This window comes from Dipodomys merriami, unplaced genomic scaffold, assembly GCF_024711535.1.
Source record: "Dipodomys merriami isolate MVZ:Mamm:240054 unplaced genomic scaffold, mDipMer1.0.p SCAF_68, whole genome shotgun sequence".
NCBI classification, from domain to species: Eukaryota; Metazoa; Chordata; class Mammalia; order Rodentia; family Heteromyidae; genus Dipodomys; species Dipodomys merriami.
Window position 1 is genome coordinate 1218344 of NW_027206268.1, and position 19367 is coordinate 1237710.

Consider the following 19367-nt stretch of genomic DNA (forward strand, 5'->3'; position numbering starts at 1 on the left):
TGAACAGACAAGAATGTGAGAGGATCTTGATAATTGTGAGGAACTTGCTTTCCTGAATACGGAAAGACTTCTTTCTGAATCAGAAATGCCATCCAAAGCTAACCTGACAAGTCTGGTCTATTTCACAGTGAGGAGAGCCATGCTGGGGGCTGGGGGACACGCACCGCAATGCCATCTTAATTATGGAATAGAGTTGAAATCTGTTCTGCAGGCTGTTCTCCACAGTTTCTTTCCAACGAAGCCAGGCGCTGGTGGCTCACGCCTGTCATCCTAAGCTACTCGGGAGGCTGAGATTGAAGGATTGTAGTTTGAAGCCAGCCCTGGCAGGACAGTCTGAGACTCTTATCTGCAAGGGGCTGCCACCAAAAAGCCAGAAGTGGAGGTGTGGCTCCAGTGATAGAGCGTCAACCTGGAGTGAATAAGCTAAGGAACAGTGCACAGGTCCCAAGTTTAAGTCCCAGTACACCCCTCCGCACCCACACAATTATCCATGTACAATTTAAGATACAGGGCTGAAATTTTACATCACCCCTGGGGAGGACTTTGTAGAATTATATGCACATAACATTGACAGTTAAATTGCTGTGATTGTATGAAGTTGAGCCTTAAAATAGGATATTAAAAGTTCATCTATTGGGCTGGGAATGTGGATTAATGGTAGAGTGCTTGCCTAGCATGCATGAAGCCCCAGGTTCGATTCCTTAGTACTACAGACACAGAAAAAGCCGGAAATGGTGGCTCAAGTGGTAGAGTGCTAACCCTGAGCAAAAAAAAAGTTCAGGGATAGTGCCCAGGCCCTGAGTTCGAGTCCTAGGACTGCCAAAAACAATGTTCAACCATTTTATCATGGTAATTATGAAACTCCTCTATTTAACAGGAGCATACAAAAAGGTATGTATTTACTATCACCCCACCTGAGCAAAAAAAAAAGAAAGCTACCAATGTTTTATTTCCCTTAGCCAATAATTAAGCTGGGTGCCGGTGGCTCAGGCCTGTTATCCTAACTACTCAGGAGGCTGAGATCTGAGGATCACAGTTCAAAGCCAGACCAGAATGGCACAACTCTTTAATACGCGAGAGTCCATGACAGAGGGCAGTTCAGAAAGAGTATGTGTAAGTTCCTTCCTGAGCATCCTCAGCTCCTAATCTCACTGAATGAAGTGGAAGATGTTCTTCCTGTGTGTGTTGTAAGCAAAACAATGACAGATGGAAATATTCTGGTATTGGGAAACCTCAGAGGTCCTTATCAGCTTTGCCTCATTTGTCTTTTTTTTTTTTTGGGTCCAGTCACGGGGCCTGAACTCTGGGCCTGGATGCTGTCCCTCAGCTCTTCAGCTCAAGGCTAGCGCTCTACCACTTGAGCCACAGCGCCACTTCTGGCTTCTGTTTTTTAAATGCTCATGTGGTGCTGAGGAATCAAACCCATGCAAGTACTCCACCACTGAGCCACCTTCTTAACCCTTTTTTTTTTTTTTTTTTTTTTTTAAGAATTACCTTTAAGCTGGCACTGGTGGCTCACACCTGTCATCCTAGCTACTCAGGAGGCTGAGATCTGAGGAAGGAAAGCTCTCGAGATTAGGGGTTATTTGCAAATACAAATAGATCTCAAATTCCTCTACAATTCTAATTAATATTAAAGACAGTATTTACTATCCTTCCAAGCATGACAAGACAAGTTAACACATAGAGCATGCTACTGCTGCTCAAGAACACATAGTTAAAAAAATATACACATACACACACATATACATAACAGCACTAAAGAAAGCCTTTAAAAATTCATTAAGACATCAAACTTCTGTAAATTCATCTGTTACTTGCAATTATAACATAGTTACTTGGGCTGGGAAGGTGGCTCAGTGGTAGAGCGCTTGCCTTGCATGCATGAGGTCCTGGGTTCTATTCCTCAGCACCACATAAACAGAAAAAGCCAGAAGTGGCGCTGTGGCTCAAGTGGTAGAGTGTTAGCCTTGAGCTGAAGAGCTGAGGGACAGCGCCCAGGCCCAGAGTTCAGGCCCCACGACCGGACCCCCCCCCCAAAAAAAAAAAAAAAAAAAAAACTAAAAAAAAGTTTTGGTGCCAGTTTTGCAGTTTGAACTCAGGGCCTGGGCACTATCCTTGACTTTTGTTTTTGTTTTTTGGCTAGTCATGGGGTCTGAACTCTGGGCCTGGGCGCTGTCCCTCAGCTCTTCAGCTCAAGGCTAGCGCTCTACCACCAGAGCCACAGCACTACTTCTGGCTTTTTCTGTTTATGTGGTGCTGAGGAATCGAACCCAGGGCCTCATGCTTGCAAGGCAAGCACTCTACCACTGAGCTACCTTCCCAGCCCTGAGTTGTTTTTTTTTTTTTTTTTTTGCTAGGGGCTAGCACTCTATTTCTTTAGTCACAGCTTCACTTCTGGCTTTTTAGTGTCTCTCAGACCTTCCTGCCCCAGGCTGACTTTGAACCTTGAACCTCAGATCTCAGCCTCAAGAGTACTTTGAGCCACTGGTATCCCACTGAGGATGTCATCTCTGCATTGCTTTTCTTTCTAAGTTTTGCTCATTGGCAAATGTATTCAAATACCCAACCTTTTCGTATATCCTCTCAGCAGAAAATCTTTTTTTTTTTTTTTAATTGTATTTTATTTTATTTGAGAACATACTGTACAGAGGGGCTACAATTACATGGGCAGGATAATGCATACATTTCTTACCAAGCATTGCAGCCTCCTCCTTTGTTTACCCTTCACTTCCCTTCCCCGCCTCCCCCCTCCCCCCACCCAATTTTACCCCCCTCCCCCCACCCAATTGTACCCCCCTCCCCCCCCACACCGACATTGTAAAGCTGGTTTTGACATGACATTTTGTACTTCTCATTGTTGCAACAGGTCCACCTGAATCCTTAAACGACTTGTTTGTCCCCATCTCCTCCACATGTTATACTGACATCAAATATAGTGAAAGCGGGGGTTACACTGTGGAGGTACATACAAAGCAACAAAGAAATAATCTTATAAATGCGTTAGAAACACATGCATGAAAGAAACGAAAACATTAAAATACATATTTAAGGGTTCATTTTCCTAACATCATATTATCTGACCTTTTCCGCTTGACTCATACCTATACTAGATATTGCAAATAAGGGAAACCATGGGACCTATGCTTCTTTGGGCCTGGCTTACTTCACTTAATATAATTTTTTCCAAACCTTTCCATTTCCTAACAAATGGGGAAATGTCATTCTTTCTGATGGAGGCATAGAATTCCATTGTGTATATATACCACATTTTCTTGATCCATTCATCTACTGAGGGGCATCTGGGTTGGTTCCATATCTTAGCTATGGTAAATAATCAGCAGAAAATCTTGAACCTTCTGTCCAATGTTTCTATGGATAACTGTTCTTAAATATAAACACTGCTTATAATTGTGTCCTGTAGTATGGTATTTACCATGGAACCAGGCTTATAAATTTATCTCATGATACATAAGGCAGATTATAAGTATCTTAGTCCTATATAATGAATATATAAGCTTAAAATCCAAAAGTTTAAACTAAAAAGACTATGAGTAATGTACAACTCATTGACTAGCAGAACACACACACACACACACACACACACGTTTCCAAAGAACGGCATTGTCTACTTGCTTTGTGAAGAAACTGTTTTCTTTCTTCTTTCATCTTCCTGGTACTGCAAAAGCCTGATACCCTTGGTCAAAGAGGCATTGTTCCAAAGGGTCTGACCTGGGGTTAAAAAAAAAAAAAACAATAAAAAAAACAAAGACTGACTTCAGGCTTGGGATTCCAAGAGCAGCTCCGTTACTAGGCATTGCTGTGGAACTTTTGCCCAAGCTCTGGCGATGCTAATATGATACTCCTATTACCTAGTAGGGGAGAAATATGATCTCTTTATGATCATAATGCTTCCCCCTTTTGTACTTAAAAAAACACCCCACCCAGCTTTATACCAGGGTGTCTACTCAAAAATTCAAAGCCTTATTATGATTTAAGAATACTGAAGGGAGGTTGAAATATTGATATAAGCTGATATACTGATATTGTTTTTTCTTCCGTGTTTTTAAAAAATTTATTGTTGTTATAAAGGTGATATACAGGGCTGGGAAGGTAGCTTAGTGGTAAGGTGCTTGCCTAGAGTGCATGAAGCCCAGGGTTTGATTCTTCAGTGCCACATACACAGAAAAAGCTGGAAGTGGTGCTGTGGCTCAAGTGGTAGAGAGCTAGCTTTGAGCAAAAGAAATTCAGGGACAGTGCCCAGGCCCTGAGTTCAAGCCCCAGGACTGGTACACACACAAAAAAGATGATATACTGAGGGGTTATAGTGAGATAATTCAGGTAAAGAGTTTGCTTGTTCGTTCCTTCCTTCCTTCTGGACCTGGGCTTTAACTCAGGGCCTGGGTGCTGTCCCTGAGCTTTTTTTTGCTCACAGCTAGTGCTCTATGGCTTGAGTCCCAGTTCCACGTGTTCTTGTTCTTCTTTTTGCTAATTGGAGATAAGAGTCTCATGGACTTTCCTTCCCTGGGCTGGCTTTGAACCATGATCCTCAGCTAGTCCTCAGCCTCAGTGCTGGGCAGCTAGAATTCCAGACGTGAGCCACTGGCACCTAGCAGATTCACAGCTTCTTAATCAATTGTTTTCAACCCTGGCCAGTCCCATATCTACTATTACATGTTTACTAATGCACAAAATGATTCAGTGATGCTATTGCTCTATGATCTAAGATGTTATCTATTTACTTCTTTCTTTCGTAGATGCTTACTGATTAAGTTGATGTGGCAACTGAGAATTTCAGTTGCTGTTTAAATTAGAGGACATAAAAAGGATGTAATAGTTATGTCCTCGTATGATTTAAAGTCTTTATGAGGCCTTATTTTTAAAAGAACAAGGTTTCCCGTGCCCCTTCTCTGGATAATATGCAAATACGATCTTAAAGAATGAAATGAGTGTTCTTAATACTGCTGAGTGTTTTTTAGATAGTAGGACATATGTTTAATAGGTATTTTGTTGATTTTTCAATAGAGCACACTAATGAACGTGTCTCAATTACCTATTGAATAATCTCTCTACAATGCCCGCCTGTGGTTATTTATTCATAAGATTATACTCCTCTACTTCAGCAGCACTTTTCAACTCTTGAAAAGATAAGCACAAAGGATTCTTGAATAGTTTAAGCTTGGAGTGTGAATTTCCCAGTATGGTGGCTGAAGGGTAAATAAGAACAAGCAAATAGAGGCTGACATGACCAAGAATGAGCAGAAAGGCAATGACTTTATTTTGAACTCAGGGTCTGGGTACTTTTGCTCAAGGTTAGTGCTCTACCACTCGAGCCGCCACGTCTGGCTTTTTCTGTGTATGTGGTGCTGGGGAATCAAACCTAGGGCTTCATGCATGCTATGCAAGCAACTCTACCACTGAGCCATGTTCCCAACACCAAGGCAATGACTTTAGTAATGAATGTAGTCTTGATTTTGTCACTCCTAACATTACATTGTGTTTAACATTTTTTTGGAGGGGGGCAGTACTGGGGACTGAACTCAGGGCTTCATATTTCAAAGTCTGAAGCTCTACCACGAAAGCCATGCCTCCAGCCATTTTTTGCATTGCCTGCCTGCCTTTCTTCCTTCTTTGCCTGATGCCATTCCTAGTTTGTAAGCTGCCCATTAAATATTCTAGACATGGACACTGCTCATTTAGAACACCGACACTTATAGTACTTGATGTGGCAGAAAATTGTTCTCAAGAAAAGTTCTGCATTCAATTGTTTGAATTGGGGGCTGATTGGGCCAGATGCAGCAGCTCCAAAGCTGCACTTATGCTCACTTGTTTCCAACCTATAGAAAGGAGACTGCCTCCAGCCACCGGTGGTTCACGCCTGTAATCCTAGCTACTCAGGAGGCTGAGATCTGAGGATCACAGTTCAAAGCCAGCTCGGGCAGGAAAGTCTGTGAGACTCTTATTTCCAGAAAACTGAAGTGGCACTGTGGCTCAAGTGGTAGAGCACTCACCTTGAGCTGAAGAGCTGAGGGACAGTGCCCAGCCCGAGTTCAAGCCCCACTATGAAAGAAAGGAAGGAAGGAAGGAAGGAAGGAAGGAAGGAAGGAAAGGCAGGCAGGCAGGCAGGAAGAAAGACTGTCTCATGCTTCTTCTCATTTCTCCTATTCATCCTAAAACAGGATGTTTAGCATCAATTATTATTATTTTTTTGCTGGTCCTAGGACTTGAACTCAGGGTCTGGGCACTGTCCTTGAGCATCTTTTGCTCAAGGCTAGTGCTTTACCTCTTGAGCCACAGCACCACTTCCAGCTTTTTTCTGTGATTAATTGGAGATAAGAGTCTCACAGATTTACCTGCCTAGGTTGGCTTTGTACTGTGATCCTCAGATCTCAGCCTCTTGAGTAGCTAGAATTACAGGTGTGAGCCACCAGCACTATATTATTTTTAAATATCTCCTTATGCTGGCTTTTATGATAAGTAAGCAAAAAATAGTCTGAAGGCAGATTATAAATGCTTTTAGTTTTCCATCTGATCTTTATAGATGAAAAAAAATTTAACTTTACGGTTTAGTTATTTACTTGTGTTAAAAAAGTCTTAACCAACTTGCAATCCCTCTTTTCCATCTTCAAGCCATATTGCCAAACTGTGATTCTACCTTCTCAATCATTTTTAAACTAAAAAAAATTGTTGTTATAAAGATGATATACAGGGTTGGGAATATGGCTCAGTGGAGTGCTCGCCTAGCATGCATGAAGCCCTGGGTTGGATTTCTCAGTACCACATACCCAGAAAAAACTGGAAGTGGCACTGTGGTTCAAGTGGTAGAGTGCTTGTCTTGAGCAAAAGAAGCTCAGGGACAGTACCCAGATCCTGAGTTCAAGCCCCAGGACTGGCAAAAAAAAAAAAAAAAGTGATATATAGAGGGGTTAGTTACAGTTAGGTAAGTCAGGCAAGGAGTACATTTTTTTTTTTTGTCGGTCGTGGGGCTTGAACTCTGGGCCTGGGCGCTGTCCCTCAGCTCTTCAGCTCAAGGCGAGCGCTCTACCACTTGAGCTACAGCGCCACTTCCGGTTTTCTGGTGGTTTATTGGAGATAGGAGTCTCACGGTCTCTCCTGCCCGGGCTGGCTTTGAACCGCGATCCTCAGATCTCAGCCTCCTGAGTAGCTAGGATTACAGGCGTGAGCCACCAGCGCCCGGCTTAAGGAGTACATTTTTTTTGACGTCACCCTTTCCTTGGCTTTGTTTATCCCGCTCATTCTAAATTGACTGTCTTATAAACTATCTTTGATACGGGGGAGGGGGTGTCTGTATTTTGTATGATGTAGTCAGTGGGCACATTGGTATTGGAGGAATGGTTAAAGCCAGGGCTAACCTTCAGTAGTCTCATAAAAGCCGTGGACTGTCTGTGCTCTGTATCTCACTCTTAAATTTATGATCATAATGGTATGTTTGTGCCTTTTTTTTCTCATTTATTCTCACAATAGGAAACACAGTGGAGAGAGGAGCTTTCTGCGGGGGTGGGGGGGCAGTGGAAGGACATGAGACAAATTCAGGCGAAGTTGCGAACTTGGGGAAAAAAAAAAAACAACCCAAAACTGTTTGACTTCTAGTTGGGTTAGAAAACTTTTTAAAGTGCAAAAATGTGCCATTTTGAAAGTACAAGGAAATGAAACCTTTCCCAGAGCTGTCTCAGGCCCCAGTGGGCATCAACTTCAAGAGATTGAAAATATTTCTCATGTGAAATTGAGATAGCATTTAGATGGCGGTTAGAAGCCTGGTCATAACTGCCAACACAGCTGGGGAACACACAAATAGGATATGGATTGTATCTCATCATGTCAACCAAACTATCAGAAAAAAAAAAAAGCCTTCAGAGTTGGTACAAAATACTGGCCAGTGAGTGGCAATTGAACTTGGCTATCCTTAATGACTGCATCTGAACAGCTTCCCAGATGTCTTGTCCAGGGATTAAGAGTAAATCTCTTGATTCCTGAGGTAAAGATTGAAGAGTTGGAGAGTTATAGTGCTTTGTCAGGTATTAATATGCATGGCTGTCCAAATCCAAAGCACCAGGCTTGGCTGAAATTACACTTGTGCATGTTATCAATGATCTTGACATGTTATCCTTTTGATATCAAATGAGCACCTGGGCTCAAAATCTGGGTGTGAACCGTTCTCAGCTCTGGGTAGCTCTTAATACTGAGTAGAACTTAAGTCCTGTTGGAACCAAGTTGTTTTAGTTAACTCTTTTGTGGTTTTGGAGACACATACTGATTTTTTTGGGGGGGGGGGCGTTGAGGGTTGGTTGTGGGGCTTGAACTCTGGGCCTGAGTGCTGTCCCTCAGCTCTTCAGCTCAAGGCGAACGCTCTACCACTTGAGCTACAGCGCCACTTCCGGTTTTCTGGTGGTTTATTGGAGATAGGAGTCTCATGGTCTTTCCTGCCCGGGCTGGCTTAGAACCGAGATCCTCAGATCTCAGCCTCCTGAGTAACTAGGATTACAGGCGTGAGCCACCAGCGCCTGGCTCTCATGGACTTTTCTGCCTTGGCTGGCTTTGAACTGCCATCCTCAGATCTCAGCCTCCAGAGTAGCTAGGATGACAGGAATGAACCACCAGCGCACGGCTACACATACTGATTTTTTTATAGGTAAAAAAATAAGAATTTCTTCATTCCTCTGCTTTGCAGGAACGAAGTTGTTGTTGTTGTTTTTGGTCAGTTGTGAGGCCTGAACTCACAGTTGAGGGCCTGGGTGCTATCCCTCAGCTCTTCAGCTCAAGGTGAGCGCTCTACCACTTGAGCCTCAGCCCTACTTCCAGCTTTTTCTGCTTATGTGGTGCTGAGGAATCAAACCCAGGGCCTCATGCATGCAAGGCAAACACTCTACCACTGAACCACCTTCCAAGCCTGAAGTTCTGGGTTTTAGCTTGATGGAGGGCAGCAAGCAGCAAAGTCAAAGTGGAATCACGTTTATTCCATGAACACCCATTCTCACTATACATTAGTCCCCTTCCTATGAGGTGGAGAGTAGCATCCCATGGCAGGTTAGCTGGGTCAGAGGAGATACTGACAGAAGGAAGAGGGCTTCAAAAGCTTGCAACCTGGGCTGGGAAGGTGGCTCAGTGGTACAGTGCTTGTCTTGCATGCATGAGGCCCTGGGTTCGATTCCTCAGCACCATATAAACAAAAAGCTGGAAGTGGTGTTGTGGCTCAAGTGGTAGAGCACTAGCCTTGAGCTGAAGAGCTGAGGGACAGCGCCGAGGCCCAGAGTTCAATTTCCACAAATCACACACACACACACACACACACAAACCAAACCAAAACAAGTAAAACTAACAAACAAAACCCCTCCCCCCAACAAACCCGAAACCTTGTAACCTAAACATTCCCTTCTCTTCTGGTTTGAATGTTAATGCTCTCCTTCATGTACAAAATAACAAATGTGCTTTGTCATATACATAGGAAGTTAAACTTGGTGTATTGATGTTGGTTAGCTTCATGGGAATGGTGTTGTAGTACAGTATAGAAAGTCATTCTGTAAAGAGATGTTGAAGAGGCTCAAGGATCAGCTAAATCAATTAGCTATCCCTTCTGAGTCTTTTTTTGGTCTGGTCGTGGGGCCTGGGCATTGTCCCTCAGCTCTTCTGCTCAAGGCCAACGCTCTACCACTTGAGCCACAGCACCACTTCCAGCTTTTTTCTTTGTGCTTATGTGGTGCTGAGAAAGCGAACCCAGGGCCTCATGCATGCAAGGCAAGCGCTCTACCACTGAGCCACCTTCCCAGCCCTCACTTCTAAGTCTTTTGAGGCCTCTGAGCCTAGGAATTTGTATGATGACTGAAGTATAACAATCATGCACACTTGGTCTGATCCAGTCTTTTTTTCCCCTTTTCTTTGGCTTAACAACAGGGACAGTTGCTTTCATAATTTAGGCAACCAAAATTAAGATTTTTAGTGTAAGTCACTGTATGTATATTTTTGAGGGGGGGGGGTCGGTCATGGGGCTTGAACTCTGGGCCTGGGTGCTGTCCCTCAGCTTTTCAGCTCAAGGTGAGCACTCTACCACTTGAGCCACAGTGCCACTTCTGGTTTTTTGGTGGTTTCATTGGAGATAAAGTTTCACTGACTGGGCTGGCTTTGAACAGCGATCTTCAGATCTCAGCCTCCTGAGTAACTAGGATGACAGGTGTGGATCTCAGCCTCCTGAGTAGCTAGGATGACAGGTGTGAGCCACTGGTGCCTGGTGAATTTTCTTTCTTCCTCGGGAGAGGGAGGGAGGGAGAGAAAGGGAGAGAGAGGGAGAGGAAGGGAGGGAGAGAAAGGGAGAGGGAGAGGGGAACTGCTTGGTGTGTAGGTGAGAAATTCTGGAGGGGGGGGGGTCTTTCAAGGATGCACCAAGAACAGAGCAGGTGTAGCCCTGCCCTCTAGTGGACAATATGGAAGAGATTTAAACCTGGGTCTGGCTCACCAAGTTAACAATCCAATCGTCCATCCCTTAAAGGGTCAGTGTGCCAAGGTGGGTCTGTGGGAAGGTTCACGTGTGTGTGTGTGGCAGAGACAATGTCCCAGGCTAATGCCCACCCTGCGGCCTCGATCGCTGGAACCATTTGCTCTTCCCGTCGCTGTCCTAGCCCGCTTCTCCTCCTCTCTCTGGAAAAATAATACGGTATAGGCGGGCGCCGGTGGGCTCACGCCTGTCACCCTAGCTACTCAGGAGGGCTGAGATCTGAGGATCATGGTTCAAAACCAGCCTGGGCAGGAAAGTCCGTGAGACTCTGGATCTCTAGTTAAACCACTCAGAAAACCAGAAGTGGCGTTGTGTGGCTCAAAGTGGTAGAGCGCTCCGCCTTGGGCTGAAGAGCTGAGGGTCAGCGCCCAGGCCCCGAGTTCAAGCCCCACGACCAACTAATAATAATAATAGTGATGATGATGATGATGATGTTCAGGAGACCTTCATAGAACCCTAACTTTGGAAATTCGTTCTTCCCAGAACTCCTCCCCCCTCACCCCATCATGACCTGATCTCAGCCAGAAGACTGTGGGGTGGCTGGGGTGGGGTGTGTGTGTGGGAACCCCCAGTCTTGGTGACCCTCTGGGCCGCGTACCGACCTGCGGTTGCCAGCCGCCGGACCCGAAAGGTTCATGATCCCCCCCCCTCCCCACGGACGGCGGGGAAGCGCGGCCATGATGGCGCGGCCCGCGCAGGCCTCGCGCGCGCGGCCCTCCTTCCCAGGCCCGCACGCGGCGGGCGCGGTGGTGACGGGGTGAGGAGCGTCTACAAACCCTCTCCGAGCTCCGCGGGTGCGTCGAAAAACAGACGACAGACCTGGTTTCGGGGGGGTGGGGGGGGAACAGGGCGCGGTGACAGGGGAGGGAAAGCCAAAGTGTAGGAGAAGAAAACGATCCTCCGAAAGAAGCCGGTCCCGCGCGCACGCGCACTCGCACTCTTCCGGAACGGACGTCACACACCGCATCCCTTTGCCGTGCCGGGCCGCCTTTGCCGGGACAGCCTTCACTCACTTCCGGTTCGCGCCTGCGCCTGCGCGCGCCGCTCCCGAAGCGGAAGTCGTGGCGACAAAGCTCCGTCTTCCCCTTCGCCTTTTCCCCCCTCCCTCGTCGCGCCCCTCCCTCCCTCCTCCCTTAGCCGCACACGCACACGCACACGCACACGCACGCGCAGGGTCTTCCCGCCCACCTTCCCCACCTCCTCCACACCTCCCCGGGAGTGCGGGACGCGCCGGGGCGGCCCAGCGGCGGGGAGGAAGGGAGAGAGAGTGAGAGGGAAGGGCGGAGCGCGCGGGGGGCGCCCCCGCCAGTGAGTCCCCGCAGCCCGGAGGTGCGGGAGGCCTAGGGGGTTCGGCGGGATAACCTAGGATGTCTTGACATTCCCACCCCCTCGCTTCCCCTCCCACCTTCCTTTATTTCTAGAAACTTCCAGGTCCTGAGGGAAGGGGTGTGTGTGTGTGGGGGGTGGAGTGGGGGGGGGCGTCCGAGGGATGCCCTGACTGACTGACAGACTGACTGACTGACTGGGGCGGGTGTGTGTGTGTGGTGGGGGGTTCGCCCACCCTCCCGCAGACCCTCCCTCTCTCCCTCACCCTTTCCTCCCCCCCTCCCCACCCTCATCCCGGGTGTCCTCTCTCTCTCTCTCTCTCTCTCTCTCTCTCTCTCTCTTCGTTGTCGTTGCAGATGCTGCTGCTTCTTGGGGTGGTGGGAGTCAGCCGTGGGACCCGAGGCCGGGAGCGGGGGTGACAGCCTGGGAGATTCCAGCGTGGTGGGGGTTGGTGGTGGTGGTGGTGGTGGTGGGGGACTTGGCGCTTCCTCCTCCTCCTCCTCCTCTTCCTCTTCCTCCTCCTCTGTCTATTCCCAGTTGTGTTGCCGAGGCTGACACTCAAAAGACTTTTGTAGCCATCCACCCGAGGGCAGTTTCCGATGGAAAATGAAGGTAATAAAGGCCCTTCTCCTCCTTCTCTCCCCCCTACCCCCGGGTCAGATGGGTTGGCAAATGCAGAGTTGAGGGTGTGGTGGTTGGCTTTATGAAAAATGTGTTTCCTATTTCTTTTCCACTGTGTTATTGGCGTGATATGTATATATATATATATGTATATATGTATATGTGATTTTGGTCTTTGCATGTGAAGTCTTGGAATATTTGCTTACGAGGGGTGTCTGGCTTTTATTTTGGTGACATGACGGTTTTGGAGATGGAAGGTTTTAAGGGAGGGTGTTAGCTTGATGTTTTTGTTGTTGTTGATTTTTTCCCCCTTTTTTGCTGTCCTGAGAAATTTCTTATTTTCTTGAGCGTCGGGAATGAAGTTTTCTTATTTTCTTTCTTTCTTTCTTTTTTTTTTTAAATTGTGGGTAGTAGCTGTGCATGTTTAAATAGGTATTTGTAAGGGATTACCTGAGGGGAATTGGAAATGAGAAGGTGGAAGGTAGATGGGTCGTATTCCAGGTTTGATAATAAGTGGTTGGATCAGATTCAGTTACAGGGAAGGAAAGGATCTTTAAAGATTATTTTAGCCTTTGGGTGTGTGTGTGGGGGGGGGGAGAGGGGGCAGGTGAGTGAAACAACTGCATTGTTTTTCAATACACAACAAACCAGCTGAGTTTGATGAAATCTTAGGAAGCCATTAGGCTTCTTAAAGTTCCACCCTATTTCAAAACCTGCTTTAGGAGGTTGGCAGGAGAACCTGTTTGTCCATTGTATACACTGAATTTGGACGCTTTAGGTAATTACTCACGTATTACTTGCTTCCTTTGGCCTTATTAAAATAATGCTTCAGACACAGCGATGGCATTTTTGTTAATTGTTGAATAACTGAATAAATGGTTCCCCCCATCCCTACGCCCTGGCTGTATTAACTATCCCATTCTTTGGATTGACTTCTGCCTTATGTATGATCAATTTCCCCTTTTCCTTCCCTTTTTCTTTTGTCTTTTTTGTTAAACCTGGGTTGCAAGATGCTATAAAAGCTACTCATCACATGAGTTTTGTCTCCCCCCCCCCCCCCCACCTGTCTTTGGTCTTCAAAATCTGTCTCTGGTAGAAAGGAGTTGCAGTAGAGCTGCTAACTGCTAATTTGTTTTTCCATTGTTGAGAACATGAGCTTGATGGTCTAATAGGACTGATAATTTTAAAATAGACATTTCTTAAAAGATGCAGTCATATATTTTGCTATCTGAGATCCCTAGCATATGTACGAAATATGACGGAGAGGCATGATTATATTACCCAGTTTTAGTCTGGATGGATAATTGGTGGAAGACATGTTCTGAAATACCAAAGTCTGTAACTGCAGAGGAGTTACACTGACTAATTGGATCTTGAGAAACTGCATTTGAAGGCAGTAATGTTTTTGTCTGGTGGTATGGAAAATTGCTTTTCTAAGGCCTTTTTCCTCTTTTGTCTTTATAGATTTGATAAAGGTGAATCTGTTTTGCATGAGCCAGGATTGAATGCACTCATGTAGCTGTTTCTTGGTGGAAACATCTTTAGTATCTGAAACTTGGTGTACATTTGTGAGCTTCTATTTTCAGAATGTCACCAGATTTAAGAGAGTAGCCTACAGTAGGCGGATTCTTGACTGTTGGTTTTCTTGATGTCACGGGAGGAAGAGCATGAGTAATAAACCTGGACATTATTTACTGAGGTAAAAGGTGTTATAAGGTAGCACTGTGCTGCGTGCTTGTGCCTGTATTTTATGGCCAATATGAATCATAAGGCTTTGTAAGAAAAGATATCACAAGTCTGAAAACTTTGGGAGCTTTCTGCCTCACAATTGTTTTGCCCATTGAGAGACTATTTTTCTTAAATCTTACTTTCTGAACATATTTTCTCCTTTTTGAAAATATAGATTTTTTTTTAGAAGAACTTGTAGATAACTGAGGCATTTTTTAAAAAACCAGTTGACTGTCCTAAATATGTAGATATTTCTTGCCTTTTATGTACCTTCCTTTGGGCTGGTATTACTATCAGTAGTTGAGAATTGTGAAACAAACGTATTCGAATTTTATCTTGTGACATTATAGAAATCAGTTTTTGCGCCCCCATTTCCTCATCTATAAATTGAGATCGATAAGGCTCAGGTCGTAATGTTGAGAGTGTTTCATGAGAAACCTTGTGTAAATTTTCTTGGGAGGGAGGAAAGTAAGAGCATGACTTGTTGAATGCTGACCATTATTTCTTCTTGTGTAAATGATTCTAGTTCTCTGGAAGTCAGCATCTTCACCTATAAAAGTAAGAATGGTAGAACCTCCATTAAGGGGTTGTTATGAGCACTTAAAATCTGAATCTAGCCTATGGTAAATGCTCAAGAATGCTAATAAGTAGCCTAGCCCACCGTTTGATGCATGCTAATGTGGAACCTGATGTTAATTGATTTTTGCGAGGGGAAGGGGAGCAGAAATGGCTAAAATGCTGTGGTTGAAATTGTATTATTAGTTAAATGCTAGGTTAACTCTTTAGTGTTAGCCCTTTACATAGAGAAAAGGTCAGGGTTCTACTAAGAAGCGAGGAGCTAGGGTAAAAACAGGCAAGTAATCTGCCCTAAAAATCAGCCAGTACCATGCATCTGAGCTGAATCATCTGTAAATCTGATAATGTGCACTTGGAAGGTTGGTGTTAGTAGTAAACGAAGCCAGGGCAAAGGCAGGCTGGCTGGCTGGCACACAGCTTTCATTTCACAAGTGGTGCAGATACTTAGATCCATAGATGCCAACAGGTTAGGACTGATAGCGGGTCCCCAGGGCCTCAGTGTGGAAGCTGCTTGGCTCCTGTGTCATTGTCCACAGTGGTGACAACGAAGAGGGAAATGGTTTCATCCTTTACCACCCCTTCAGCAATGGTGGTATTTTTTTTTCCTTGTCATTTAAATTTGGATTTTCCTTCTAGGGTCCTTTTGAAACTGTCAGGAAAAGCTTTTGATTATTATGTTTTCCTGTTTTTAGCCAGAGCCTTCAGAATGCTTCATAAATACTTCTGTCATTTAACTAGGAGCATTTGAAGTATTAATTTCTTGGATTGCAGGGACCAAACGTAGGCCTCTCTTGTTTGTTAGGATTGTATCCAGATCTTTTGGAAGTCCTTCTTAACATGTTTGTTTCAAGTTAAATTTAATAATTTAGAGATGCTTTGGGATGGGGCTCTTTTTCTGAGTTTGAAAAATAGGTGACATGTTTAAGCTTACTTTTCTAGTAAGCTTACTAGAAAAGATATTTCTAGCTGGAGGATTGTGACAATAGTGTTTCCTCTCATTAGTAGAATTAACCTTTGAAACAAAATAGGTCTTTTCTAAGGTGAAAAAAAAGCAATATAAATTTCATGCATATGTAACTTTACTGTTGCTTAAACTTTAATATTGCTTAAATGTGTCTTTAGTGGATACAAATGTAATAATCTTAAGGATTTTAGGGTATAATTAATTTAAGATTATAGACAAAAGCTGTTAAATCTAGAAAACAATTCCCTATCGCCTTTGTAGATATTTGAAAATGATAGTATTTGTGTGTATATATAATAGTGTGTGTTTGTCTATATATGTATGTGTGTGTATATACGTATATATACATGTATGAATAAATATACTTTTTTTAAAACTCAGGCTTCTTTACCTTGTTTGCTTGGGTGGTGTTCTACCACTTAATTTTCTAACCAGGCTCATTGCTGGTTATTTTGGAGATGGAGTTTTGTGGACTTTTCTGCCTGGCTGGCTTTGAACCACAATCCTCTAGGGTTACAGATGTGAACCATTGGTGCCTGGCCTGTTTTTTGAGAGATAGTCTTTCTGAAATTTTTTCACCTGATTGGTCTTTTTTTTGCGGGGGAGGGGGCGCCAGTCTTGGCACTTGAACTCAGGGGGATCTGGGCACTGTCCCTGAGCTTCGAAGCTCAAGGCTAGGATTCTACCACTTGAGCCACAGCACCACTTCCAGCTTTTTCTGTGTATGTGGTACTGAGGAATCAAACCCGAATCTTCCTGAAGGCTAGGCAAGCACTTTACCACTAAGCCACATTCCCAGACTTCAAAATAATTTCTTCTTTTCTTTCTTTTTTTTTTTTTTTTTTGCCGGTTGTTGGGCTTGAACTCTGGGCCTGGGCGCTGTCCCTCAGCTCTTCAGCTCAAGGCGAGCACTCTACCACTTGAGCCACAGTGCCACTTCTGGCTTTTTCTGTTTATGTGGTGTTGAGGAATTACAGGGCCTCATGCATGCAAGGCAAGCACTCTACCACTGAGCCACCTTCCCAGCCCTACTTTTTTTTTTTTTTTTTGTCGGTCGTGGGGCTTGAACTCTGGGGTTGGACGCTATCCCTGGGCTCTTCAGCTCAAGGTGAGTGCACTAACACTTGAGTCACAGTGCCACTTCTGGTTTTTTAGTGGTTTATTGGAGATGAGTCGCACAGACTTTCCTGCCTGGTCTGGCTTTGAACTATGATCCTCAGATCTCAGGGAGAGATGGAACTTACACTGGTGAAAAATAAGGAAAGGAAATAAAATAAAATATTTTATATCTTGAAGTGTGGGAATAGAGCTTGTTTTGATTAATTTATTTTTGGTGGCACTGGAGTTTGAATTTGGGTTTGTTAGGCAGGTAGGTGCTCTGCCACTTGAGCTATGCTCCAACTGTTTTTGCTTTTTTTTGTGTTTTAAAATAAAGTCTCACATTCTTGGCTGAGTTAGAACTCAGTCCTTCTATTTATACTAGCAGTGTGGCTGGTGTGACAAGTGCATACTCCACTACACTTGGCTTATTGGTTGAGATTGGGTCTCACTGATTTTTTTTTTTTTTTTTTTTGGTTGGTCATGGGGCTTGAACTCTGGGCCTAGGCTCTGTCCCTGATCTCTTCAGCTCAAGGTGAGCACTCTACCTATCACCTGAGGCACAGCTCCACTTTGAAAGGTCTCACTACTTTTTTACTTCGGTTGGCTTTAAATTGTGGAGTCTCCCAGTCTCTGCCTCCAGCTAGAATTATAAGCATGAGCTTGTAACCATATCTAGCTAATGTGGAAAATGTGGGTTTATTTGCATTTTTGTCAATAAATTGGTGTGTGTGTGTGTGTGTGTGTGTGTGTGTGTGTGTGTGTGTGTGTGTTTGTGTGTGTGTGTGTGTGTGTGTGTTTGTGTGTGTGTGTACTGTAGGGCTTGAACTCAGGGCCTAAGTAGTGTTCCTGAGTTGCTTTTGCTCAAGACTAGCATCTACCACTTTGAGCCACAGCTCCACTTCCAGTTTTCTGGTGCTTAATTAGACATAAAAGTCTCATGGACTTTCCTGTCCAGCCTAGTTTCAAAACATGATTCTCCCCTCTCATCCTCCTCAGTAGCTAGGATTACAGGCATGAGCCACTGTTGCCCAGCACTAAATTGATAATCAGTGCTGTGGAAAAGATGAAGCAAAATGTGATTGTGGGACTAGGAATGTGCTTGCCTAGCTTGTATGAAGCCCTGGTTCGATTCCTCAACACCACCACATACACAGAAAAAGCCAGAAGTAGCACTATGGCTCAAGTGGTAGAGCCTTGAGCAAAAAGAAGCTCAAGAACAGTGCTCAGGCCCTGAGTTCAAGCACCAGGACTGGCCAAAAAAAAAAAAAAAAAGCAATTGTGTGTTTAACAGCATTTTATAAAACTGTAGTTAAGAATGTCACAGAGATTATTTGTAAGCAGAAGCTTGTGACAATTGACTCTTAAATACTTTATACATCTTAATATTATTACCATTCATTTCGTGACAGCAGAATTCAACTCAACCGAAGTGTTATGAAACAAGTTTCCTAGGGAACATGCCCCCGGGGCCTAAGGCTTTTTTATTTGTTTTTTTCTTTCCTGTTCTTGCTTGATTATAATCTGTTCTACAAGGTTAAGATTTTGCTTTAAAGGTGGAAAGAAAGCATGGTTTTGTGTTAAAGTTAGGTGGGGTGATTTTTAAATTTCACTGTTGTTACAGGTAATATCTTAAAGATATTTTAAAAATACCTTAAAGAATCAGCTCAAAAGGTTATTTACATTTCCTTTATTAAAAGAAGCTTTCCATAATGGTTCCAGGTTATTTTTCTGCTTTTCACATGAATAAGTGTTGGTAAAAGGCAGTAAAGTAAAACTGGTTGAGTGAGTTCTGAGATTAATGCCACACTTTTCTGCAGGAAATGATTCCTTAAAAAAAAAAAAGGGTAAATTGATAAATCTCCTCTTGAAGTTTTATGGCCAGATTTTATATGTATTTGTTAATGTATTTTCTGTCTTCAGGCTTTTAGTTGCTATTGACTGAGGTATAAATCTTAAGACTTACGAGTAAAATACTCAAACTATGTTGTATTAGGTTAGCTTAGGCTAAACCTGTTGATGTCTTTACATGTTTGAAATGCTTAAAAAGAGTGACCAGGGATTAGAGGTAGTAAGTTTTAGGACAAGGTGTCAGAAGCATTAAAGTGTTTGTAACTGACATCTATTTACTTTCCATCTCCACATTTTTTTCCCCTTCCTGCTATGTTATTAGAGAATGTGGGAATCGAAATGATTTAATATACCTGTTAACTGTAATTGCTTGTTTAAAGCAAGGCCTTTTGGTTTGACATTTGATCATTTCATAAATGTGCTGAACAGGACTTGCACTCCTTAGGAGGAAATAGAGCAATTTAGCATGACATTTATAAAGGTTTTGAGGTGTCCATGTAAAAATTATTTACCCATTTAAGACAAATAACCTGATAAAGTTAGAATGGCAGCAAGATCTAAATATGCTGCTCTAGACTGCTGTTCGGTATCTTGCCTTTTACAGGAAACTCAGAAATAACAACTGAAGTGCACATATTTAGGATGTCATTTATTATATTTCTTTTCAGCATCTTTTGTTTTTAATATGAAGTATAA

General features: G+C 43.8%; 1 protein-coding gene and 1 long non-coding RNA gene across 5 annotated transcripts in view; one reads left to right on the top strand and one right to left on the bottom strand.

Moving 5' to 3' along the window:
• The window catches only part of Atp2c1 (ATPase secretory pathway Ca2+ transporting 1), an 88592-nt gene that overhangs the window by 4920 nt on the left and 64305 nt on the right, over positions 1–19367 (top strand). Inside the window, exons 1-2 of one of the 4 annotated variants that reach the window (XM_070005397.1) lie at positions 11660–11836; positions 12371–12445. The exons of 2 other annotated variants lie outside the window; for them this stretch is intronic. In XM_070005397.1, the coding sequence (XP_069861498.1) occupies positions 12440–12445 (6 nt within the window). In that variant the 5' untranslated portion in view covers positions 11660–11836; positions 12371–12439. Of the gene's footprint in view, positions 1–11659; positions 11837–12294; positions 12446–19367 lie in introns of those variants that run through there. One more of the 4 variants, XM_070005396.1, reaches the window with a different exon arrangement.
• On the bottom strand, positions 2833–11346 carry LOC138815972 (uncharacterized). Its single transcript, XR_011368529.1, has 3 exons — positions 11284–11346; positions 3637–3732; positions 2833–2956 (listed from the first exon to the last, which is right to left on the bottom strand). It is a non-coding gene; the product is annotated as an uncharacterized lncRNA (long non-coding RNA).